This window comes from Dermochelys coriacea, chromosome 13 (genome assembly GCF_009764565.3).
Source record: "Dermochelys coriacea isolate rDerCor1 chromosome 13, rDerCor1.pri.v4, whole genome shotgun sequence".
NCBI lineage: Eukaryota > Metazoa > Chordata > Testudines > Dermochelyidae > Dermochelys > Dermochelys coriacea.
Window position 1 is genome coordinate 26,674,760 of NC_050080.1, and position 26,916 is coordinate 26,701,675.

The 26,916-nt window shown below is 45.1% G+C and overlaps 1 protein-coding gene across 3 annotated transcripts in view; it reads left to right on the plus strand.

Moving 5' to 3' along the window:
* Positions 1-408: 408 nt before the first annotated feature.
* PIGU (phosphatidylinositol glycan anchor biosynthesis class U) overlaps positions 409-26,916 on the plus strand; it is a 43,742-nt gene continuing 17,234 nt past the window's right edge. Inside the window, exons 1-10 of one of the 3 annotated variants that reach the window (XM_038370070.2) lie at positions 409-754; positions 4,177-4,241; positions 5,588-5,647; positions 7,020-7,082; positions 9,026-9,135; positions 11,415-11,515; positions 15,703-15,800; positions 18,804-18,958; positions 20,125-20,268; positions 25,687-25,811. In XM_038370070.2, the coding sequence (XP_038225998.1) occupies positions 625-754; positions 4,177-4,241; positions 5,588-5,647; positions 7,020-7,082; positions 9,026-9,135; positions 11,415-11,515; positions 15,703-15,800; positions 18,804-18,958; positions 20,125-20,268; positions 25,687-25,811 (1,051 nt within the window). In that variant the 5' untranslated portion in view covers positions 409-624. Of the gene's footprint in view, positions 755-2,528; positions 2,553-4,176; positions 4,242-5,587; positions 5,648-7,019; positions 7,083-9,025; positions 9,136-11,414; positions 11,516-15,702; positions 15,801-18,803; positions 18,959-20,124; positions 20,269-25,686; positions 25,812-26,916 lie in introns of those variants that run through there. The other 2 variants (XM_043495630.1, XM_043495631.1) reach the window with 2 other exon arrangements.

A 26,916-nucleotide genomic window follows, 5' to 3' on the forward strand; every position in this document is an offset into this window, starting at 1 on the left:
GACAGAGGGATGGAGTAAGCACAGGGTGGGACCTTGGAGACAGGATGGGGGCTCAGGGCAGGGGTTGGGGCAATGGTGTTTGGTTTTCTGCAATCAGAAAGTTGGCAACCCTACTGAGAGTACTCCATCCAGAGAGCAGGAGTAGCGGTTGTGGCCATGGCAGAGGAGAGAACCACCCACCAGGCTGCTGCAATGAGAAGCCAGGAAGAGGGCTGGAATAGAGCAGAACCACAGACAGACCCCCTGCATGTATAGAAAATGTGTATCTGCATCCGATCTGCAAGCACAGTCCACAGATAGGTTTGCAGGACTCTAACCATGAGCACTGTCCCCATAAGCCCCTCGAAGCTGAAAGGCTCCTCTCTTGTCTTAAGCGTTGCAACCGCACTCAGCAGGGATTAAGAGCAGCTGGTCTGGGGACCCACCCACTAATTCGCATCTCTCCTAGGCTTGTCCCATTGGAGTGCCCGTAGAATGCGCGATGTTTTAGGAAGCGGAAGGCGACGGAGTAGTAGAGGATCTTGGGAGTTGTAGTCTTTTGTACGAGACTGACCCATAGGCGCCTCGCTCCTTAGCCCAAGCTGGGAACTACAGCCCGCGCGAGGTCGTTGTTCCCCCGCTAAGATGGCAGCTCCCTTGGTGCTGGGGATTCTGGTGGCCGTCACGGTCCGGGCCGTGCTGTATCGCTCCAGCCTGGCCGGCTTCATCTCCGAGCGGGTCGAGGTGGCGTCTCCTTTAAACGCCTGGAAGCGAGGTGAGACCTGCGGGGTAGCAGCCCCTCCCCCCTCCCCCCTCGGCGCCCCGGCCGAGCGCAGCCCCCCTCCCCCCTCGGCGCCCCGGCCCCGGCCGAGCGCAGCCCCCCTCCCCCCCGCGCCCCGGCCCCGGCCCCGGCCCCGGCCGAGCGCAGCCCCCCTCGGCGCCCCGGCCCCGGCCCCGGCCGAGCGCAGCCCCCCTCGGCGCCCCGGCCCCGGCCCCGGCCGAGCGCAGCCCCCCCCGGCGCCCCGGCACAGCCTTCCCCCGCCCCGGGCTGGATGAACGGGCTGCGAGAGGCTGCCCCGGCCAGAGGCGACCCCTGCAGGGCCGTGAGGCTCCCTGACCGGATAACACACGGTCCCGAGCTTGCAGCGCTTTGCAGACAAGCCGCGTGACAGGCCCCTGCCAGCTCGACTTTCTGGGCCGGGGGCGTTGGGGCTAAGCTGCGACGGGCTAGAGCCCTGCAAGATGCGGCTCCCTCGAGCTGGAAACCGGCGCGTGTGTTTGGAGCTGGGTGCGACCCCTTGGCGTGGGAGTAGAGACGGGATCAAAGTACCCCCTGTAGGCAGGAGGCTGAGGCTCTTGGCAGAAGCCCTTGGACTGGAGCTGGCAGTCGCGGGGATGGGGGGCAGACAAGAAATCTCAGAGTAATTTCCTTGTTTCTGGTTCTTCTTATAAAACCCGATTCAGTGGCCAAAAGAGGCTTGATGCTGTCTCTTCTCTGCTGGTCTGGAATAGTTTGTGAGCCACACCCCAGAATAGGCCAGTGTTTAGAGAGCTCTCCTGGAGGTGGGAGACCCTGTTCAAGTCTTTTCTCCCTCTTTGGCTACAGGGAGGGGAGGCAAATTGAACCTGGCTCTCCTACATCCCACTAAGCTTAAAGTGATAAGATGGGCAGCATCACCACCTCCGGCTATTTTGTGTGGTGCATGATAGGTGCCTAACTCAGGGAAAGCATATATTACAAAATTAAGTTGATTTCAGTTACATAGACATATGGTCGCCCTGGGCTGACAGCCGGAGCCTGGGGTGACGTAAACAACACAGTGTCTACACTGACGCTGCATCGACCTCACTACATTGACCTAAGTACTATGCCTCTTGCGGAGATGGAGTTATTAGTTTGGTGTAGTGGGCGACTTACACCAGTGGGAGCAACATTGTAGTGTAGACACTTAGAGTTGTTGACCTAACTCTACAGTGTAGGCCAGAGCTTGTTCTCGGAAGAAACAGCTTAGACACCTAAACTGCCTGACTCCAGGAGAGAGGTTCCTAGTTGTGGATCACTAGCCTAAACAGGTAGCTAACTCTGGCTGAGAGAGGAGAGTTTTAGTGTATGCCCCTCTTCTTGTCTTCTTCCATTGGCTAGCCAAGGTGGGAAACCATAAAGCTTGCTGGCTTTTAGGGATTGCATTCTACAGGTGCCTGTCTCTTCCCATTCAGAGCCTAGGTGCCTAACTCAGGCTTTGTGGATCCCACTGTTGTTCCAGTGGTTTTCTAGGTGCCTAAAAGTTAGGCGCCACAACTCTCAGAATTGCAACGCTTAAGTCCTTTTGTGGATCTGAGCCCATATTCTTCAAGATTTTACAACTAGTAGATTTCATCCTCTCACACCTATTTTTTTTATTCATATATTGGAAGAGTAAAACAAGCTTTTCTAGTTGGCTTTTTAACATTGAATTAAATAACTCTTGAACTAAACTAGTTGAATGAACTGAAATGAAGAAATAGTCTCTGTACCTGTGGAAGAGATCAGTGCTGTCCAAAGCTGATTTAGCACTTCACCAAACTGGTTCCAGGTGCTTGGCCAGTGACTTCCACCAGTTCAGTGGTTCGACTTTCTTTAAAGCATCAGCAGCAATCATGTACAACTTAATATTATTTTACTTTAATTTTAAGAGTACAGTAAGTTTAGGCCTTAACAAGTTGTCTTAACTTCATATTTAATTTTAAATTGCTTTATTTTAAGAGCAAAAATATAGTTACTTTTATATAAAAAAAATCCAGATTTTTTTTAATTACTAATTTTTTTTTCATCCACCATGTCCTGGGCCCAGCATGGAGGTCATTGACGGCATAGGAGAGACCGTCTCAATTCCAGTGCCCACACTGCAGCATCCCTGAGCTGCAATTACAAGGAAGGTTGTGCTCAGCTCCATGCTGGAGCATGTTCAGTGCAGATAGAATCTTTGGGAAATTTAACTGTGAAGCTCTAGCAAGTCCTTACTGAACATGTGTGATCTATGATCTTTCAAAGGCTTATAACTTGGCCAAATTTTCACTGGTTCAACAAAAGACACATCCCTGACACTAAGGCTCTGCTGCCATATTTCAAGACGGTGCACTAAAGCATGGGGATAAGAACAGCCACACTGAGTCAGACCAGTGATCCATCTAGCCCAGTATCCTGTCTTCTAACAGTGGCCAGTGCCAGACGCTTTAGAGGGAATGAACAGAATAGGGCCATTTTGAGTGATTCTGTCCCCTGTCATCCAGTCCCAGCTTCTGAAAGTTGGAGGTTTATGGACACCCGGAAAATGGGATTTCATCCTTGATTATCTTTGCTAATAGCCATTGATAAGAACACAGAGTTTCTCAAAGAAAAGGTCACCAGAATTTTTTAATGTGGACAAAACTACATATTTTTTCAGAAGCCCCACTCTTGGAAACAGCTGAACCATTTTAGCTGAAATTTCCTTAAAACATTCAGCCTGAGGTATGCACCCATCAAGGAAAATTTCAGCCTGAATGCTTGAAGTTTGGCTGAGTTGTAAGCAATTGGAAACAGGGTCTTATAATTGGAAGTGGTGGGCAGCCTTAAAAATAGGCAGTGCCACCAGCCCCACCTATAATAATTATTAATATAATTTTTTTGTATTGTGTGCATCTGGTTCAGGACTGAAAAGTGACATTCAGAGCTGTCCCATGTCTCTCTAGCCAAACACAGTAGTTCCATTCAAAATGTAGTTTCCCTTCAAGATGTGCAACTTACTAATGGCTTGATGCCTGCTTAGGGAATGGAAGCTTTTATCAGCATGGACTAGGTATTAGTTTTCTGGGTGTGGCTGTTATTTCAGAAGAAATGTAATGTGAGAAAATCAGAGACAGTAGCATGCCTTATCAATCAGACACATGAGAATTCTGTGTACAGTTAATTGAAAAACATCCTAACTGTAATATTTTTAACAGATCATTACATCATAGCAGGTGGTGTCAGTTTTGACAAATTTGCATGGTAGAAATAAAGAAGAAAACACGTAATTCTAGTTGCTCTGTCAGTTTTGTATAGTTTTGTGTGATCAGACAGATTCATTTTGAAATTCTTATGATCACAGATATTTTAAAAGCTGTAAGTCTGCCATTGTGAGATTTGCTATGTCTCTAGTCCGCAGAACCCTAATGTGGATATCTTGTGTGTTTCAGTTGTTGAAGGGCTAGCTTTGCTGGATTTGGGTGTCTCACCCTATTCTGGAGATGTCTTCCATGAAGTAAGTGAACGTGTTTCATTTTTCTAGGATGATAATTCATATTATTTTATCTTGTATACTTACACAGTGCCTTTAAATGTCCGGCTATGTGTGTGTGTACTACTGTGTGAATGTTAAAAAATAAATAACCTGATTTCTAAACTTCAGAATCATGTAGTTGTCTGTGTAACAAATATATGCATTGAGTAGCCCTGCTGCAAAGTACCGTTCATGATAGCACAGCTGGCTGCTGCAAAATTGATTGACATTGTAACTGGTGATTATTACTGCATATGCAAAATTAAGATCAGGGGACTTCATTAGCTGTAAATATTCTGTTCACATGCAAATTTTCCTAGTAGAAAAGAGATCATAGAAATGCAGATATTGGTGTTATTGGCAGTCTGAACAAAATTGTTCTGGACAGAATTATTTTCATTTTCTAAACTTAATGCACTAGTGTATCAAGATAAGAAACAAACATCAGGTTATGACTCAATTCACAGGTGTCATCAATATATCGGTGTTGGGTTATCCGTGATCATGCATGTGCTGTGTGTTATCCAGGCTAGCACTAGTTATTGGGTGGTGTACTCCTGCATGTCCCTACGTTTTGCAGTAATATCAATGCCAGCTTTGACATCCTGGTTCTCTTCCTGCTCCTCCACGGAGCAGGGCCTTTATCCTCCAAGCACTTACGCATCTGAGAATATTTGTGCACATGAGTAGATGTATGTGGACATTGCAGCTAGGAAGTATGATTCCTAGCATGGGCAGACAGACTCACGCTAGCTCAGCTCGAGCTAACATGCTAAAAATAGCATTCTGGATGTTGTGGCATGGGCAGTGGCTTGAGCTAGCTGCTTGAACTTGGACCAATGGATTGGGTGGGCTTGGATGCAGGCGGCTAGTCTGAGCTGCCACCTATGCAACAACATCCACGCTGCTATTTTTAGCATGCTAGCTCAAGGTGAGCTAGCGCAATTCTGTCTACCCATGCTGGGAATCACACATCCCAGCTGCAGTTTAGATACACCAGCAAAGCTCATATGCATAAAAGTGTAAATGCTTGCAAGATCAAGCCTATGGTCAGCTCGAGGAGAAGGGTTCAGAAATAAACCTGTGGTGCCAGCATCAATGTAATGACACTCTATAAACTGATTAATTCATTGCCTTCTTGGGGCAAACATTTTCTTTCCTTTTTAATGGCCTGATTTTGTGAATGCTACCGAGTATAGCTCTTAATGTTGTGAATAGTCTCAGTGAAGTAATTCATACTTCTCATGGTACTAAGATTTTGCAGGATTGGGGCCTGAATTTGTAGGGGATTGATAAAATTTGACTCTTTCTCTTTCACTCTCTCTTAGACCCCGTTAATAATATACTTGTTTCATTTCCTGATTGAATATTCTGAATTGGTGTTCATGGTAAGTGTTGCTTCAATCTTTTTAAAAAACAAAATAACCTGTGACAGGAATGCCCTTCTTTTTAAAAGCAAAAATGTATTTAATTTTTTTTAATTATTGATTTTTATCCACCAAATTCTAAGCCCAGCTGAGGGATCATTGAGATCAGTGAAGTGTTGAGAGTGCTTCCATTCACGTCAGTGAGAATTAAGGGCAATCAGCAGCTTTGTAGATTAGGCCCCTAATGAGCCCAAGAGCTATTTAGAAAGAAAGACATGTCTGTATATAAGCATGCTCAGTTTGCACCTCCCTCTCCCTCCATATACTAATCTTCATTAGAACTTCCGGCCTGCGTAAATGTCATCAAGGGGAAAAACAGGGACTTGACACAAACCCCTGACGCTGACCTGAAAAGGTAGGGGCCGGGGAGTTTTGTGCCCTATAGCAGTGGTTTTCAACATTTTTTCATTTGCAGATCCCTAAAAAATTTCAAATGGAGGTTTGGACCCCTTTGGAAACTTTAGATATGGTCTGTAGACTCCTAGGTTGAAAACCACTGTCCTAAATAAATAGGGTACAAACTCTCTGGTTTTCCACTGCAAGTGACTTTTAGTGAAGTATGTAGAGATTATACTTTCAAATTGTGGGCTTCTTATAGAAGTCAATGGCAACGCTCTGGGAAGTTCAGTGGGAGTAGGAGCAGGTTTTGTCTGAGCACATTAAAGTTAAAAACACTCGTGTGACAGTAAATTATTTTGTCTATTCCATAATACAAATAAACAAAAATCACCCGGCTAATTGCATCTATTCTCTGCAGCTCTGATGACAAAGGCAATCTAGCACCTCTCACAAGGGCTAAAAATTGATTATAACACATGTATGGCAACCATTTCAAATTATTTGCTATGAGCCCTAGACAATTGATACTGTTATCTGGTGAGCAGTGGGTCAGTTCAGGAGGCTGCTCTTCGGGTTCATTGGTGAACGTGTTCTTAGCCGCATGTGCCGGGTCTAACATGCTGTCTCTGCTGTGGCTAGATCAGTGGTTCTGTAACTCTCTTATCTTTTGGGCCACTTGATGAGAGACCTCCTATTTTGTGAACAATTTCTCCTCTTCCAGTCCCCCACTTCTTGCTTCTCAAAATATTCACTTCTCTGTACCTACCAGGAAGGGCTTAAAGAAACACTGCTACTCCATTGGCCATAGCTTAAGACCCGCAGGGCTAGAATCTGCAAAGATGTTTCCACCTCACACCCTGAACTATTACCAATAGTAATTATGGTGAATGTTCAATTCAGAGTATTGGTGCAATATGGCATGTGGTGGTTGCATTTGCTACTGTTTTCCTTGTTTGAGTGACCAGTCAGTCTTTGCCTGCTTTCCTTTCTTTAGATAACTGATGTGCTAACTGCTGTTGCCCTCTACTTGGCCATCCAGGACTTCAACAAAGTTGTGGTAAGCAGACTTGCAGAATCTGCCGGTCCTTGTTCTCTCGACCAGTGCAAGTGTATTTCATTAAATGAAAATGTGACGCAAGTCCAGGTCTACTCAGACAATGCGCTTATCAATATCTACTGATTAGCAATAGCTACGAAATCAGCAAAAAGGTCAGCAAACATGGATGCAGAGTGTGGATGAGTCACCGTGGACCCTGTTAACTTCTGCTGTTGCATGTGTTTCACAGAGGTGGCTTCTAAGCATGATGTAGGTATTGTGGTGTTACTCAAGTTAACGTAATGGCTGTGCACATCATAGTTTTAATGATTATCTCTCACATGCATACCTCCTTTCATCTGAAAGGATCTTCAAGTATTTGAGAAACTGATATTGAAAGTATACATTGGGATCAGGTCAACCATAAGTGAAATGCAGCCACTTCTGAGGTGAAACATGGCAGCTGGTTAACAATACATAGTGATGGGATGCAACAGTTTAAGACAGGAATTGAGGACTCCTTTTCAGTTGTAGTGGGAATTTTAGGTGTGCAGAACTAATTACTGCTGTAGGGATTTGGCAGGACAGTGGAGCTCTCAGTCTTAGGCCTGTTCCCACTACAGCTTTTAACCAGTTACTCACATGGTTGGCTTTGTGTCCACACGCAGCATGGTTAATTTACAGACCAAAAAGTACCTAACAGTAACTATAAGGTTTATTAGCTGTAAAGAAGGTTGTAGTTTGAGTTCACATAATCCAGAATGGTGGAGGACCGATAATTCTGCTGCACTGGGCAAGAAATCTGACACCGGAGTGATTTAATCCCTATCATTCCCTTCAAAATATTAATAAATGGAATTTGAGGCTAGTGGCTCTCCCTGAGGAACGTGTGCTTTCTTTCATAAATAACTTAATTGAGGCAATCTTTGCAAATAGGAGATTCTGTGTCTGTAACTGCAGCACAGTGTTCCCTGGTATCATGCTGGGACATTGATTCATTACCAATTTAAAGGAAGGGTACTACCATTTTCTGCAGCACCTATGTGTTCATTGGAGGTCTCCCATCTAAGCAGGGACCTGGCTTAACCTTGATTAGCTTGGGAGAGCTGAGGAAATAATAGCACAAGGTGATATGGCTTCTGGTGTCTAAAAATCCTCATCTGTACAGCAGTTCTTCAGACTCTCTGTGGGACGTTTCAGTAGATTTACAGATCACCTTCTTCACTTCTCTGGAGAACATATATTTTTGTGGGGGATATATGAAACATATTTTGGGTGCCCAGAGGAGATCTCTGACTGATGCTCTGAAGCAACGGGCATACACAGAGATGCACTATCCTGAGTATAGCGTAGTGAATGGCTTTGTTTGTGTAGAACTTAGATGTTACATTGGGGGTTTTGTAAATTTCACCGTTCTTTGGTGACAATGCAGGCTTTAGAGAGTGCACAAAAGCTGCCGTGTTGCATTTGAAAACACACTGGGCATTCAAAATGTACATTGAAATGACTCTTAATAACTAATTCAATAACTCCCTCATTGCACACACAAATTGAGCAAACATCACTATTGCTGTTACTTAGGGCAACAAAATAAACTAAACTAGAAGCTATTTTGGAACTATGAGCTGAAAAAGCATTAGGAAATTGTCTAGGAAGTGCGAACACTTCGTTTTTATTTGAGCTCCTTTATCTCCCCAGTGCCTCTTCTGATTTCCCTGACTTGACAGAAAAATCCAAGTCTGGCATTCAGTCATGTCTCTGCAACTTCAAGCAGAATGGTTTGGGTCAGGCAAAGTCACTAGGGAGGGGGGTCAAAATTGGGCTTGTTAAGCATACCTTTGTCCTAAGTATAAGGTGACTAGCATCTCTACATAGACATCATGGTGATGGACATGGTTGAAGACCCTAGATAGATACAGTGTATTTCCATGTCTGACAGCTTTCGGCCAATCTCTCTTGTTCAGTTTAAAAAGCAGAAACTCCTAATAGAACTGGATCGGTATGCATCAGATGTGGCTGAACTCATCCGGACCCCGATGGAAATGCACTACATTCCCCTCAAGGTAGCACTGTTGTAAGTATTGCTTCTTGCAAGAAGATGCAAGAAACTTGGATTCCAAATCCTCCCATGTTTTAATTTTTCTGTTTAGGGGTTTCAGCATTTTAGTTAAGTATTCTCTTTAGTTGCTTTCTCTTTCCAGGTACACAGAAAAAATGTGCCAAGCACTGTATCTCCATAGTCAAGCAACAGAAAGCTAATGCTTCTCCAAATTTGTTTCACATAGTAAAATAAATTTTTCAACCCCTTTCTATTGGGTTTGACAATGTACAGTCTCTAATATGGAGAGAGTGTAGTGTCTCTGATGTTTAGGTTTCTGTTAAAAGCCCAATTTTTCCCATCTTCTAAGTTCTTCAAAACTAAACCAGTGCATCCAAAATGTCTGTTGTGTTCCCCTTCCAGAAGAGAACTTTTTTTGAAAGTTTAGGGGTAATTGGGCAAGGTATTCCCAGGGCATGACTGTTTGAAAACCCAGAAATTATTTTTAAGGGTCTGGGGTACTCAGTTTTCATCTAGTCGTCTTTAATAACATTCCTCTGAGACATTATAAAAAAACCCATTATTCAGACCACATGCTCTAAGTTTTTGACGTAAGTAAAGCTCTAATTAAAACACAGTATAGGATGCAGGTACTTAAAATCAAAAGAAACAAATCTGTCTTTCTTGATCTGAATAAATAGGATAAACCTGAAGTCTGGAATTAATCAAAAGGGATCTGCCTCTTGGCTTTTCCTCACCATTGATGTCCTTTGATCAGAAGAAGATTTTTCATAAAAGAAACATTAATGATTCTTTCCTGTCCTGATATGAATTGTAAACCACCAACACCCCCAGGGTGAAAAAGCTGAAACTTTCCTTTTGTTTTTTTTTTTTTTTTTTTCTTAACAAGGTAGACTATTTCTCCTTTTTATTACACTTGGTGCACAATATCGCAAAGGAATATTGGAATTGCATCTTAGCATAACCTGCTGCATGTAATATCTCTCTGGTATTTGAAGTAGTCATTAACTTCAGGCCTATGAAAAGGCCAACCTCAGACTGTGAGAACCCAGTAGTATGATAAATATTCATAGGAGAGAACAGCTGGCAAATAATATTCCGTCTCCTGTCTCCAAGGACTGACTTGTTACAATGGAGGTTGGTTGATCTGCTGTCTTGCTTATTGAATTAATAAACTATCAGAGCATTTCTTTGCTCCTTGGAGCCCAGTTAAATTAGACCACTGCATCATTCATTTCAAATTTTCAGAGAGGAGCTGGTATCTTTGAAATATGGTTGCATTCTGAAGAGTAAAAAGAAAAGGAGTACTCGTGGCACCTTAGAGACTAACAAATTTATTAGAGCATAAGCTTTCGTGAGCTACAGCTCACTTCATCGGATGCATCCGATGAAGTGAGCTGTAGCTCACGAAAGCTTATGCTCTAATAAATTTGTTAGTCTCTAAGGTGCCACGAGTACTCCTTTTCTTTTTGTGAATACAGACTAACACAGCTGCTACTCTGAAACCTGTCATTCTGAAGAGTGACTCTCAAAGAGCATTGTGGGGTTCTGTGTTTGCTATCTCTCGGTGATTACAGCTCAGATGTGCTCAGTTTACAAGTAAAAATTTTAAACTGCTAGCCCTGCAGAGTCACCCTGGGATCTGAGCTTCAGCCTGGGTTCTCTGCTTCTCGCACATCCGACCTGCAGAAAAGGTTTGTCAGATCAAATTATGTCTGCACCTATGCAGTCACATTGCCTTCAGTGGGGTTGCACAGGTGTAACTGACTTGGGCATAGGAAACAGTTCTGCGTATGCACAAGAAGGAATAAAATACAACTTGCTGTCTGTTTAGCCATGTTGGCTCCTCAGGGCTAAGAGGAGTAAAAAATGCAGCAGGAACTTATTTTGATCACTAAGTCAGCATATGTGACTTCGAATACAAAGGGGGAGCAGACCAGCTGAGTAACAAGGGCCATTTTTATTTGATCACGTTTCAGAACAGAATTGCATTTTAAATGGGCTCTTTTCCTTCTGCCATCTCCTGCTTCCCACTCTGCTCTCCCACAATCACCCCATCCTTCGCCATGACATGAAGTCCTGTTTACATACAAGTGCAGCATCTGATTTTGCACCATTTGAAAGGCATCAATTCAGCTGCATCCCTTTGAGGTTGAGAGGAAACCATAGAATGTAAACATTTAAATAATCAAAAAGAAATAGCAAATCATTTCCATTTTCCTTTGATATTTCTCCCTTTGCTTTGGTATTTTTTTTAATGGCATGAGTGTAATTGAGTTTTTATTCTTTTTCAGTTACCTCTTAAATCCGTACACAGTGATGTCTTGTGTTGCAAAATCCACCTGTGCCATCAACAATACTGTCATTGCATTCTTCATTTTGGCTACAATAAAAGGTAATGGACTGGGACAATCTTGCCCCGGATCAAATCTATAAATATTTGAACTGTGAGCTATTGGAAATGCAGTTAATACTAGACACATCACAGACTGGGTCAAGGCAATGTCAAAGGTCTGCTTTGAATACTGAAGCAAAAGGCAAATGCATAGTTAAGTACAAGGTCTGTCATCCCAATATGTGTAAAAGTCTCTGGTCTTGTGAGGTGTGTCTACACTAGACGCTAAGCTCAGGCTCGGACTCGCGTTTGAGCAGAAGCCATCCTTCCATCCACACAGAGACACACAGTCTGACTCGTTTGAGTAGCAGCCGTGTTAGTCTGTATTCGCAAAAAGAAAAGGAGTACTTGTGGCACTTTAGAGACTAACAAGTTTATTAGAGCATAAGCTTTCGTGAGCTACAGCTCACTTCATCGGATGCATTTGGAGGAAAAAACAGAGGAGAGATTTATATACACACAGAGAACATGAAACAATGGGTTTATCATACACACTGTAAGGAGAGTGATCACTTAAGATAAGCCATCACCAGCAGCGGGGGGGAGGGGGGGGAAGGAGGAAAACCTTTCATGGTGACAAGCAAGGTAGGCTAATTCCAGCAGTTAACAAGAATATCAGAGGAACAGTGGGGGCTGGGGTGGGGGGGAGAAATACCATGGGGAAATAGTTTTACTTTGTGTAATGACTCATCCACTCCCAGTCTCTATTCAAGCCTAAGTTAATTGTATCCAGTTTGCAAATTAATTCCAATTCAGCAGTCTCTCATTGGAGTCTGTTTTTGAAGCTTTTTTGTTGAAGGATAGCCACTCTTAGGTCTGTGATCGAGTGACCAGAGAGATTGAAGTGTTCTCCCACTGGTTTTTGAATGTTATAATTCTTGACCTCTGATTTGTGTCCATTCATTCTTTTACGTAGAGACTGTCCAGTTTGGCCAATGTACATGGCAGAGGGGCATTGCTGGCACATGATGGCGTATATCACATTGGTAGATGCGCAGGTGAACGAGCCTCTGATAATGTGGCTGATGTGATTAGGCCCTATAATGGTATCCCCTGAATAGATATGTGGACAGAGTTGGCAACAAGCTTTGTTGCAAGGATAGGTTCCTGGGTTAGTGGTTCTGTTATGTGCTGTGTGGTTGCTGGTGAGTATTTGCTTCAGATTGGGGGGGCTGTCTGTAAGCAAGGACTGGCCTGTCTCCCAAGATCTGAGAGTGTGATGCGTCGTCCTTCAGGATAGGTTGTAGATCCTTGAGGATGCGTTGGAGAGGTTTTTGTTGGGGGCTGAAGGTGATGGCTAGTGGCGTTCTGTTATTTTCTTTCTTGGGCCTGTCCTGTAGTAGGTGGTGACTTCTGGGTACTCTTCTGACTCTGTCAATCTTTCTTCACTACCCAAGATCCATAAACCTGGAAATCCTGGACGCCCCATCATCTCAGGCATTGGCATCCTGACAGCAGGATTGTCTGGCTATGTAGACTCCCTCCTCAGGCCCTACGCTACCAGCACTCCCAGCTATCTTCGAGACGCCACTGACTTCCTGAGGAAACTACAGTCCATCGGTGATCTTCCTAAAAACACCATCCTAGCCACTATGGATGTAGAAGCCCTCTACACCAACATTCCACACAAAGATGGACTACAAGCCGTCAGGAACAGTATCCCCGATACTGTCACGGCTAACCTGGTGGCTGAACTTTGTGACTTTGTCCTCACCCATAACTATTTCACATTTGGGGACAATGTATACCTTCAAATCAGCGGCACTGCGATGGGTACCCGCATGGCCCCACAGTATGCCAACATTTTTATGGCTGACTTAGAACAACGCTTCCTCAGCTCTCATCCCCTAATGCCCCTACTCTACTGCACTACATTGATGACATCTTCATCATCTGGACCCATGGAAAAGAAGCTCTTGAGGAATTCCACCATGATTTCAACAATTTCCATCCCACCATCAACCTCAGCCTGGACCAGTCCACACAAGAGATCCCCTTCCTGGACACTACGGTGCTAATAAGCGATGGTCACATAAACACCACCCTATATCGGAAACCTACTGACCGCTATTCCTACCTACATGCCTCTAGCTTTCATCCAGATCATACCACTCGATCCATTGTCTACAGCCAAGCTCTACGATATAACCACATTTGCTCCAACCCCTCAGACAGAGACAAACACCTACAAGATATCTATCATGCATTCCTACAACTATAATACCCACCTGCTGAAGTGAAGAAACAGATTGACAGAGCCAGAAGAGTACCCAGAAGTCACCACCTACTACAGGACAGGCCCAAGAAAGAAAATAACAGAATGCCACTAGCCATCACCTTCAGCCCCCAACTAAAACCTCTCCAACACATCCTCAAGGATCTACAACCTATCCTGAAGGACGACGCATCACTCTCACAGATCTTGGGAGACAGGCCAGTCCTTGCTTACAGACAGCCCCCCAATCTGAAGCAAATACTCCCCAGCAACCACACAGCACACAACAGAACCACTAACCCAGGAACCTATCCTTGCAACAAAGCCCGTTGCCAACTCTGTCCACATATCTATTCAGGGGATACCATCATAGGGCCTAATCACATCAGCCACACTATCAGAGGCTCGTTCACCTGCGCATCTACCAATGTGATATATGCCATCATGTGCCAGCAATGCCCCTCTGCCATGTACATTGGTCAAACTGGACAGTCTCTACGTAAAAGAATGAATGGACACAAATCAGAGGTCAAGAATTATAACGTTCAAAAACCAGTCGGAGAACACTTCAATCTCTCTGGTCACTCGATTACAGACCTAAGAGTGGCTATCCTTCAACAAAAACAACTTCAAAAACAGACTGCAAGGAGAGACTGCTGAATTGGAATTAATTTGCAAACTGGATACAATTAATTTAGCCTTGAATAGAGACAGGGAGTGGATGGGTCATTACACAAAATAGAACTATTTCCCCATGTTGTTCTCCCCCCCCCCCCCCCCCAATGTTCCTCCGATGTTCTTGGCAACTGCTGGAAATGGCCCACCTTGATTATCGGTACAAAAGGTTTTCTTCCTCTCTTCCCCCTCCCGCCCCCCACTGGTAATAGCTCACCTTAAGTGATCACTCTCCTTACAGTGTGTATGATAAAACCCATTGTTTCATGTTCTCTGTGTATATAAATCTCTCCTCTGTTTTTTCCACTGAATGCATCCGGTGAAGTGAGCTGTAGCTCATGAAAGCTTATGCTCAAATAAATTTGTTAGTCTCTAAGGTGCCACAAGTACTCCTTTTCTTTTTGCGAATACAGATTAAAACGGCTGCTACTCTGCATCTTATTTGTGTTTGTGATGCAGAGTGAACTAGTGTGATCGACTGGTTAGCCATTTGGACTGATCCACGACTCCTGCTTTCCAGTCCTTTCTTTGCCACTAACTTTGAACAAATTAATTAGGCCAAAATGTTCAGAAGCATCTCCTGGTCAGGGGTGCTTTCTTTTATTGGTGTCCAACTTGGAGATGCCTTGGGCCTGATCTGAGCACCCACAATTTCAGTTGAAGTTGATGAGCGGTGCAGGTACTCAGCAGTTAGCTCAGCCCGGAGATGTCTGAAATTGGCAACCAAAAATATAGGCATTCAAAATTAGAGGTCACTTTTACCATTTTTAATTAAGCTCTGTGCCTAAATTTCCACATCTGTAAAATAGGGCCAATGCTACTTCCCTGCCCTGACTTGTGAGGCTCAAGTAATGTTTGCAGAGCACTCTGAGACATTCCAGTGAAAACAGGCTCTCAAGTGCACAGTATTAATAGAACAGCTGCTTCATGCAGAAATGACTCCAGACTACACATTCTCCCACATAAACAGTGACTGACATCTATGTATGAGACTTGGGTTATATGAATCTCTCTAGGTAGATTATAGGGATATAAACCACTTGCATCAATTACTGTTTCATGCTATTGGCTGTTTGTCAGAACCCTTCTTCTTGTCTCAATGTCCCTGTAATACAGAGAGGGACAAGCTCCAGAACACGCTGAAATAGTTAATTTTACCCCTTCTAATTGCTTGTGGAGTTCCGATGCAGTACTTCCCCTAATTTGAGCAATGACTCAATATTTAAAGGACTCTTTGAATATGACACTCTCTTTTTGATCATGATTTGTTAACTCGAGGTTTGTTTCTTCCCTGCAGGTAGTAACCTCCTCAGTGCTATATTCCTGGCCTTAGCAACATACCAGTCATTGTATCCTCTCACCTTGTTTGCACCAGCGTTGCTGTATCTTCTACAGGTAAATATTCTCTTAAGAGTAACTGTATTGGCTGTAACCTCTGACATCCTATGCAGGGCCAATTCCTATCAGCCAGAAATGGTTATCCTGTGTCTAGGTGGAGGGAGGAGATGGTTGCTGTGAGATTCAGTGGCCAGTTCTTAAGATCTGGAAGGAAAAAAAAAAAATCTCATCCTTCCCCAGGCCAGTGGAGGTTTAACATCTTGCAGGAGTCACATGGATAGGAGGAGGAAAGCAGAAACTTATTTACTCCCTGCCTGCAAATTTGCAGGCAGTTCTTACTGAAACACAAAGCTGTGTTACATGACCACCAAAGAGAATTTTGGAGCAGCAGAGTTTCTTCTATAGTGACTCAGCCTCAGTGCCATGAGGTACGGTGACAGTCCTTTTGCTTGAATCATCCAGGCCCAACAATGCACTGCAAAAGGCAGTGATAATGTCTAACTTGCCCCACAGTGCCAGGCATACACTTGCGGTACTTGCAAACATCTGCTTTCCCCAGCCTCATTCCTCCTCCATTAACAGAACGTTGATCAGATTGCACCAGGGATTCTGAAGAAGTCGGTATCCTTAATTATTCATGGATGCCCAAAGCCCTGCAAGACGAACGCTGAGCCGCAAAGCAGATTAATTCATCAATAGGCTAAGAGCCACCTTCCCAAGACTGGAAAAGGGTATTAAAGCGGAGGCAACTCTTTGCTAATGATGTAAAAGACAAATGCATGCTGATAGCTACTGCTGAGAGCACAAAGCTGTGGAATAGAGAGGATGATGTAAAGAGACTATTCATGTTCACTGGAAGAAATAATTTACTGGAAATGGGTGTCTCCCTACTAATCTAATCTGTTTCTCTAGGTCAGGGGCAGGGAAATTTTTTGGCCTTATGGCCGCATCAGATTTTGGAAATTGTATGGAGGGCTGGTCCCCAAACAGCCAGGCGTGGCCTCTCTTCTCCCCTCCCTCCCCCCCGGGACTCCTGACACACACACACACACACACACACACACACACACACACACACACACACACACACACACACACACACACACACACACACACCCTGTCCTTGACTGCCCCATGCCTCCCCATCAAACCCCTCCTCTCATTTCTGACTGCCCTCCTGGGACCCCTGCCTCATCCAACCAACCCTTCCTCTCATTCCTGACTGCCCCCATTCAAGCCCCCTGTTCTCTGCCCTCTGACCGCCCCATCCACACCCACGCCCCCTGACCACCACCCCAAACTCCCCTGCCCTCTATCCAACCCCCCCCTGCTCCCTGGCCCTTACCGTGCTGCCTGGAGCACCGGTGGCTGGCGGCACAGCTGCACCAGGACAGGCAGCAGCGCCGCCTGGCTGAAGCCAGCCACACACTGCGCAGCACAGACCACCGGGTCAGGCCATGGCTCTGCAGCTGCGCTGCCCCAGGAGCTCACAGCCCTGCCACCCAGAGCATTGCACCGGCGGCGCAATGAGCTGAGGCTGCGTGGGGGAGGGGGGCTAGTCTCCCGGGCCAGGAGCTCAGGGGCCGGGCAGGAGGGTCCTGCAGGCCATAGTTTGCCTACCCCTGCTCTAGGTACTCCTACCGTACCCATCACCATGGTATTCAGTATCTCCCTTTCCTTTCCCTTTGTCTGGGGTTTCAGGTGGCTTGATACCTGTCTTAAGTCTTCTGCTGATGTTGTGAGAGGTGACTTGACTAAGAGCCTAAATCATAAAGGGCCTTATGGAAACTGATCAGTTGCTAGTTTCATCTAGCTGGGAAAGCAAGGGGATGCTCCAAGGAAAGGCTGTGGATGCTAGTGAAAGGACTCTTTCCCAGCATCCGTACGGAGATTAATCAGCAGTGTCTGGAAAAAAAACTTGCCAGGTCCCAGATGACTGTCAGTCATATTTCTACTGACATGACTCCCTCTGTGATTTTACAGTGGATGTTCATTACAGATTTCCCTGAAGCCCATTTTCAATTTCTTTAACCTTGAAAGAAAATGGAGAAGAGTCACTTACAGACTCTTCCTCCTTCCCCTGTGTAAATGTCTTTCATTTTTCTCCAAAACATCCAGAAAATTTCATTGTTGTTGTAAATCTTTGCTGTAATGAAGCATCTACAAAGTCAAAACTATTTTGTTAAATCTGAAAAGAGATCCTGCTGTACTTTGGGGAGCAGTGAGTTCCCTGCATATGGTCCCAGTTATGCACTTCTCTTTATTTTAAGCAAAACATCTGCATGGCAGTGGCAGAGCATAAGCGTAGGGTTTCCAGAGACGGTGACCTGGGATGATACACGAACATCTAATGACTTTGGATTTATAAGGGGACTTTCAAAAGCATTCAGAGCTGCCAAAAGATGTTCTGTTTATCATGATTTGTTGTTGAACTTCACTGCCTCCCTTGTGAGGTTTGTACAGAATTAAATGAGTGCTCTCCTGCATTTCCTGTCTATCCTGCCATCAAGTCTGTGTAAATTGGCTTGAGATGTTCCAGAAAGTTTTCTGATGTTAAATCTGCTGTGGTTCAGAGGGACAGAGCACCCTTCCATCAGAGCCCTTTACAGCCATGAGTCAGAATAGCCTCTCAGGACCTTGGCGAGGCATGTACAGTACAAATGTGGGTGCCAAATGGCAAAGCAGCTTCACTGATTTAGAGCTGCTGAATTCTGGTAGAGCTTCTGTCGGAGGTAGCCCAGATTTCCAAACTTGGCGTGCCCGCTTGGCTGCAGTTACCAAAATTCTGCACATACATCAGGGAATCACACGCACCACATGGCCCCTTATGGTTACTTGAATGTGAAATTAGCTGACTTTTCAGGCACATTTCTGAAAGTATTGGGCAGAGTGTGTGATTTAATTGGCCAAGGCAGAGCACACTGGAGCAGAGTGTGCTGAATGCTGCTACTCCCATTGTAGCAGGGCCAGTATTTGCTGCTTTCTGTCAGCAGGGCAGGTCTTGTTAATAGAAAGCCACAGGATGTCGTCTTATTTTCCTTGTTTGTGTTTTGTTTCCAGAGTCAGTTCATACCAGTGAAACTGAAAAGCAAAGGCTTCTGGTTGTACACCACGCAATATGCAGCGCTGTATCTCTGTAGCTTGGTGGTGATTGTCTGCCTCTCGTTCTTCCTCCTCAACTCTTGGGACTTTATCCCATCTGTGTATGGTTTCATGTAAGTTGTTGTAATTTGTTTTCTGGGAATGCCCATACTGTGATGGGCATTATCCATGCATACCAGAGACCCATTCCCTGTCCCAAAGAGCTTTCAGTCTCAGGAAAAATGTACCAGCAATGCAGGGGAAACAAACAAACGCACACTAATAACAAAAATATATAACCCAAGTTCCATTAAACCATCACAGCAAGAACTAAAGCAGTGGTACTTAACCAGGGGTACGTGTACCCCTGAGTGTACAGCAGTCTTCCAGGGGGACATCAACTCATCTAGATATTTGCCTAATTTTACAACAGGCTACATAAAAAGCACTAACAAAGTCAGTACAAACTAAAATTTCATACAGACAATTGTTTATACTGCTCTATGTACTATACACTGAAATATAAGTACAATATTTATATTCCAGTTGATTTATTTTATCATTATATGGTAAAAATGAGAGTAAACAATTTTTCAGTAACAGTGTGCTGTAACACTGTCTTTTGATGTCTGATTTTTGTAAGCAAGTAGTTTGTATGTGAAGTGAAACTTGGGATACACAAGACAAATCAGACTCCTGCAAGGGGTACAGTCGTCTGGAAAGGTTGAGAGCCACTGAACTAGAGAAGACGAACTAGGTGGGGAGAAGGTACTGGAGTTTCTTCAGTCTCCCTTTAATTAACTAGAAGTTTCTTGGCATGTGCTTTGGATTAGCCAAATTGACCAGTAGGTGTCACTGTTGGTGGACTCCACAGGAGTAAAGCTGCAAGTGTGTTTAACTGTATAAAATGGCCTTAGAGACATTAAGGAAAAAGTTAGATGATGTTTAAATATCTTGGGGATCATAGATATTCAATAAGTGGATATAGCCTTTTTCTTGTACACTCTGCCTCAATTTCATGCGTCACCTTCAGTTTTGTACTGCTGCGATGAACTTTCTCAGACTAGTTAAAGATGTAACTAGTGCTGACAGCTAGAAGCATTGACACCAACTATGGAGGATGATTTCCCTCCCTGAGTTTTCTCCCTTTTGGTTTCCTCACAATGCATTGTAAGAAATAGCACCCCACCACCACCTCTCCTTCCAGTAGCACACAATGATTCAATAATTTCATAGAAGCAAGTAAGTCAAATACCAACTGCTTTAAAATGTTACTTTGATTTTTCTCTTTAAATTTCAGCCTTTCCGTTCCAGATCTGACTCCCAACATTGGCCTCTTCTGGTATTTCTTTGCAGAGATGTTTGAACACTTCAGTCTGTTCTTCGTGTGTGTATTTCAGATCAATGTCTTCTTCTACACCATTCCTTTAGCAGTAAAGCTAAAGTAAGTGTATTTATTTGCTATCCCTTTTGTCTCTGTGATCTGCCAACCTAAGGAGTCGCTACTATTCTGTCTCTGTTGGCAGGAGTGGGAATGATAGAGGCTTTCTCTTCTTGATATACTTCCTACACCAAAAATGATTTCAGCCCACAAAGCCCACTGTTATATTACTGTCTAGTAAAGACCCATGTAGGTCAGTGTCAGACATCTGGAGCTGTGAAATGAAAAAGAGCAGAATTAGGTTTTATATCAGCTCTTTCCTTCTCACTTCCTAAAGTGACGGTGCTCTTCTCTCAAGGAGGGAAGGGTGTTAAGTCTTTGGTGTACTAAAAATGTACCTCATATCCTTTAAGAATCCTGCATTTTTTACTTGTTCCCTAGAATAGTGGGATGCAGCTTTTTCTATAGAGAAGCACGTTGCTTCATGTAACACGGGATGTACAAGATACTAGGATACCTCAAACATTCCAGGGAGGTAATACTGCAGAATGGTTAGAGCAAGGGACTGGTTGCCAGGACTTCATGGATTCTGTTCCTGGCTCCCACACTTCTCCCCTCCTAGCATGCCCTGTCCTCTTCTTTTATGGAGCTATGAAGATTGTTCCATTGCAGATTGCCCTAGAAGTGCAGGCAGTTTTCTGAGGTAATAGCTGATGTGTGTTCCCTGCCTCTGTTGGAGCCATGCCATTCCCGCCCTGTCTGTCAGTCTGGAAGGCTAAGAATAGTGTGTGATCATGGATGGTGACAGGCAAACACAACCGTGCTCTGCAAATTCAGTGTAAGGAAACATCTCCATCTCTTGGCTGTAAGACATTAGCATTACTGTGGGGCCATAGGTGCTGGAACCGGGGGGAGGAGTGGGGAGTGCCAGTGCCCCTCCACTTTCGAGAACTTAAGCTTGGCAGGGGCACGAATGGGGACCCTGAGGGCCCAGGCCCTCCACTTGGCTCTGGATCAGAGCTGGGTGGCATAATGGCAAAGTCCCTTCCCTGCTGGCATGACAGAGGGCAGCTGGGCCAAATTAGAGTGAGTGGCATTGTGACCTGGTGCATAAGAGTCACAACTCCAGGTGCGCGCCCCTCCCCCCCTTTTTGCAGTACTGCCAGCATCCCTATGCGGGGCTTCCCAGGACCAGCGTTTCCCAAGAGCAGAGGTGGGCAAACTATGGCCCACAGGCCACATCTGGCCAGCAGGAACCTCCTGCCCGACCCCTGAGCTCCTGGCCCAGGAAGCTAGCCCCCAACCCCTCCCCTGCTGTCCCCCTCACTCCCCCCCGCAGCCTCAGCTTACTGCGCTGCTGGCACAGTGCTCTGGGCGGTGGGGCTACCAGCTCCTGGGGGCAGCACAGCTGCATAGCCCAGTGTGACCTGGTGCTCTGTGCTGCATGGTGCATGGCTGGCTCCGGGCAGCGCGGCTGCCTGTCCTGGTGCAGACGCACCCCAGCCACTGGTGCTCCAGGCAGCGCTGTAAGGGAGCAGGGAGTGGGGTGGGGTGATCAGGGGGCGTGGGTGTGGATGGGGTCGGGGCGGTCAGAAGGCGGGGAACAGGAGGGTTGAATGGGGGCAGTCAGGGGCAGAGGTTCTGGGAGCAGTCAAGGGACAGGGAGAAGGGATGGTTGGATGGGGCAGGGGTCCCGGTGGGCAGTCAGGAATGAGAGGAGGGGTTGGATGGGGTGGCAGGGAGCAGTCGGGCAGGGGTTCTGGGGGCAGTCAGAGGACAGGGAGCCGGGGGGTGTGGATGGGGCAGGGGTCTGAGGGGGGGCATCAGGGAATGGGGGGATGGGGCAGGGGTCGGGGGGTGGACGGGGCAGGGGTCTGAGGGGGGGCATCAGGGAATGGGGGGATGGGGCAGGGGTCGGGGGGTGGACGGGGCAGGGGTCCCGGGGGGGGCCATCAGGGAATGCGGGGCATTGGATGGGGCAGGGGTCGGGGGGTGGACGGGGCAGGGGTCCCGGGGGGGGCCATCAGGGAATGCGGGGCGTTGGATGGGGCAGGAGTCGGGGGGTGGACGGGGCAGGGGTCCCGGGGGGGCCATCAGGGAATGTGGGGTGTTGGATGGGGCAGGAGTCCCAGCGGGGGTGGGCATCAGGGGGTGAGAAGCAGGGGATAGGGAGCAGGGGCCAGGTCATGCCTGGCTGTTTGGAAAGGCACAGCCTCCCCTAACCGGCCTCCATACAACTTTCTGATGCGGCCCTCAGGCCAAAAAGTTTGCCCACCCCTGCCCAAGAGGCTGCTGCGGTGAACCAGACCTCTCCAGGATATTTCACAGCATCCTCTCCCCTTCTTCATCAGTACCAAGAATAGCTGTGGTGGGCCCGTTCTTACAGCTGTCTGGGAACTGGCTGCTGTCTGTGCTTCAGGAGTCCTCTCTCTTTAAGAACATGTCAGTCCAGTTTCAGCTTCGCTTTTTAAATGTTGTTGCTCTAAAGACCAAAAAAAAGAGCTCTCATTGTGCCTGAAGCATGCAAAGTTCCAGTGCCATAGTCTGAAAGTCAAATATGAAGGTCATTCTGGTACATTCAGTGTCTCTCTTCTTTATTTTAATTTTTTTTCAGTGCTGCAAAGTCAGTTCATTTGAATTAAAAATAGGGCTGTCATGAGATAAAAAAAATAATTGTGATTAACCGCACGATTAAAAATTAATCGTGCAATTAATCACATTGTTAAACAATAAGAGAATACCATTTATTTAAATATTTTTGGATGTTTTGTACATTTTCAAATATATTGATTTCAATTACAACACAGAATACAGAGTGTACAGTGCTCATTTTATATTTATTCTTTCTTATAAGTATTTGCACTTTAAAAGAACAAAAGAAATAGTATTTTTTTCAATTCACCAATACAAGTACTGTAGGGCAATCTCTTTATCATGAAAGATGAACTTACAAATGTAGAATTGTGTGTTTAAAAAAAAAAAACTGCATTCAAAAATAAAATAAAACTATGTAAAATTTTAGAGCCTGCAAGCCCACTCAGTCCTATTTCTTGTTCAGCCAATCGCTCAGACAAACAAGATTGTTTACATTTGCAGGAGATAATGCTGCCCACGTCTTGTTTACAATGTCACCTGAAAGTGAGAACAGGGGTTCTCATGGCACTGTTGTAGCTGGCATTGTAAGATATTTACTTGCCAGATGCACTAAAGATTCATACAGATTCACTAAAGATTCCAGGGGACATGTATCCATGCTGATGACGGGTTTTGCTTGATAACAATCCAAAGCAGTGCGGACCAACGCGTGTTCATTTTCATTATCTGAGTCAGATGCTACCAGTAGAAGGTTGATTTTCTTTTTTGGTGGTTCGGGTTCTGTAGTTTCCACATCGGAGTGTTGCTCTTTTAAGACTTCTGAAAGCATGCTCCACACCTTGTCCCTTTCAGATTTTCGAAGGCACTTCAGATTCTTAAACCTTGGGTCGAGTGCTGTAACTATCCTTCGAAATCTCACATTGGTACCTTCTTTGCGTTTTGTAAAATCTGCTGTGAAAGTGTTCTTAAAACGAACATGTGCTGGGTCGTCATCATGTAACATGAACTGTATGACAGAATGCAGGTAAAACAGAACAGGGGACATACAATTCTCCCCCAAGGAGTTCAGTCACAAATTTCATTAACACGTTATTTTTTTTCTAATGAGCATCATCAGCATGGAAGCATGGCCTCTGGAATGATGGCTGAAGCATGAAGGGGCATATGAATGTTTAGCATGTCTGGCACCTAAATACCTTGCAATGCTGGCTACAAACGTGCCATGCCATATGTCCTCACTTTGTGGTGACGTAAATAAAACGAGGGCAACATTATCGCCTGTAAATGTAAACAACCTTTTGTCTGAGTGATTGGCTGAACAAGAAATAGGACTGAGTGGACTTGTAGGCTCTGAAGTTTTACATTGTTTTGTTTTTGAGTCAGTTATTTGCATTTTTAAGTTCCACTTTCACAACAAAGAGATTGCACTACAGAACTTGTATGAGGTGAATTGAAAAATACTGTTTCTTTTGTTTATCGTTTTTACAGTGCAAATATTTGTATTCAAAAATAATATACACTGATTTCAATTACAACACAGAATAGAATATATATGAAAATGTAGAATAATATGCAAAATATTTAAATAACTTCAATTGGTATTCTATTATTTTAACAGTGCGATTAAAACAGCGATTAATCGTGATTAATTTTTAATCGTGTGAGTTAACTGCAGTTAATCAACAGTCCTAATTAAAAACAAACTCTGCTTTAGAGCCTGATGCTTTCTACATACTCTAGCCCTCTGTCTCGTGCTTGTAAGGGAGACAAGGTGAGAGAGGTAATATCTTTTATTGGAACAAGTTCTGTTGATGAGAGAGAGAGAGAAGCTTTTGAACCACGCAGTGCTCTTCTTCAGGTCCGACACGGCTACAACTACTCATGCTTGTAAAACAGGAAGAAAGCTGCACTGTGGAGATGCTTGTAAATATGTCTTACACATGTACCAAATGCTTGCACTGTCATAAGTTCAATATATAGGTCATTATTTTCACCTACAGCCTTTGACTGTGACACATACTTTCATTCATGGAGGAAGAGGTCTACTTGTGGAATGTGACTTGTAAAATACCCATGCATATGCTTGTGTTGGAGTAGTCTTGCAGGAAACTGGCTGAATATTTCTGATTGAGGGGATGCTGAATTCTTACCCTAATACATATTGACCCATAGGTAGGGTTATGTCATACAATAGTCAAAAACATGGACTTGGGAGTGGGAGGGCAGCTGGAGGGGATGCTTGATCGTAGCTGGCAGTTGAGATGGATCATGCTGTGGATTGGACAGCAGGACACTCAAAGCCAGTTCTGTAAAGTCCTTCATTGCAAAAAGTAAAGTAAAACGTTCAGGAAAGTTACTAAAGGGTTGTGATGAGAACTGTGCCATCCTGTTTGAGAGCACCCCAGTAACTGTCTGCATTTCAGATGGGACTGTTATGGTGACTTGGAATGTATTCAGCTGCTGTTCTGATATGCCATAGGGTGAATCTGCTGGGCAGTGAGCTTCTCAAAACCATCCTTGTGGGGCAAAAGCATCTCAGAGTGAAGTAGCAGTGGTTGCTCTTCCTACTGCAACAGAAGGCAGCACCGGAAAGGCCTGGACACAACAGGATGATGGTGTAAATGTGCACTGTGTATGTGCCCAAAGTATCCATATGTAGGTACACAAATGCCCTGGGAATACTGCTCTGCAAGGTTACTCAATGCTTGCAGCCCAGCGCACTGGGAGACTTGCTGGGGGATGGAGCGAGAGCGTGGAAGCTTGTAGGAGTCTGGCCACAGTATGTTCATGTGTCCCTGCCAATCCTGGGCACCAGCTTCCAGAGACAAATGCTGCTGCTCCTCCAGCCCCTGTTATGTCCAGTCACTGCCTTTTCCCTTTCTCTAGGGAGCACCCCATCTTCTTCTTGTTCGTTCAGCTTGCCATCATTTCTATCTTCAAGTCCTACCCAACTGTGGGAGATGTAGCACTGTACATGGCCTTCCTTCCACTCTGGAGCCACCTCTACCGATGTAAGTTCTTTGTGTTTGGTTCTTCCCTCCCTCCACCCCCACAGTCCCTGCGGCACTCTCAATCCAAACTTGGTTTGTTGACATGGCGGAGGTGAGGGGCTTAGGTCAGCTCTACACTACAGACTAACATCGGTATAACAGCATCGCTCGGCAGTATGCAAAATCCACGCTCCTGAGCAATGTGGTTATACCGGCCTAACCCCAAGGGTTGACAGTGCTATGTTGGCAGGAGAGCTTCTCCCATTGACATAACTACTGCCTCTCACGGAGGTGAATTAACTACGCCGACGGGAGAAGCTCTCCCATCAGAGTAGAAGCGTCTTCACTTAAGCGGTGCAACTGCGCCAGTGCAGTGTTTTAAGAGTAAACCTGCCCCAAAACTCTTCATTGCTGATGAAGCTAGGAAAACCAGAAGAGGCCTGGGGCTGTGCAGTACAACTGCATGCCACAGGGGGCACTGTCCCTCTTGGACTGTCCATTGCTTGGAAGGAAACAAGTCTGATCAATACAAACCATGAATTGTGTGGGGAGAGTTTGACTTTTGTGAGCAACTTTCCCTCCTTCCTTGCCCAGGTTGTTCTGAGGATTAATTGCTTGTCTGTAAAGCTCTTTGAGATCCTTGCATGAAGGATGCCTCATGAGTGCAAAGTATTTATCATCATATCATTGATATAAAGTACAGGCACCCTTTGAATTGGGTTGGGAGTGTCTCTAATCTCAGTTTATGGCTCTGGTAATCTGAGCACCAGTCCTACAGTTAATCCAGTCACTATAACTCTCCATTCTAACACTTAGTTCTGTGTTTTATACAGTGCCTGGAACATTGGTATCCTGGTCCAGGATGAGGGCTCCTAGGTGCTACAGTAATACAAATGATGATTCACAGTTGTCAGTTTGTTGTGTGTGAGATATCACACTCAAAATGTGTGCTGACTGGATCACCCCATTTAGCCAAGCCATTGCTTAGCCTTTCTTAGACCACAAAGACCCTTTCTAGCCCCTGAGCATTGGATTTGGTGTAACTGTCAGGTAGCTTGCAGCTCATTTTCACAGGCTCATATTCCATGACGTACCACCTCAGGATTACTTTCAATGTCTGCTGAGA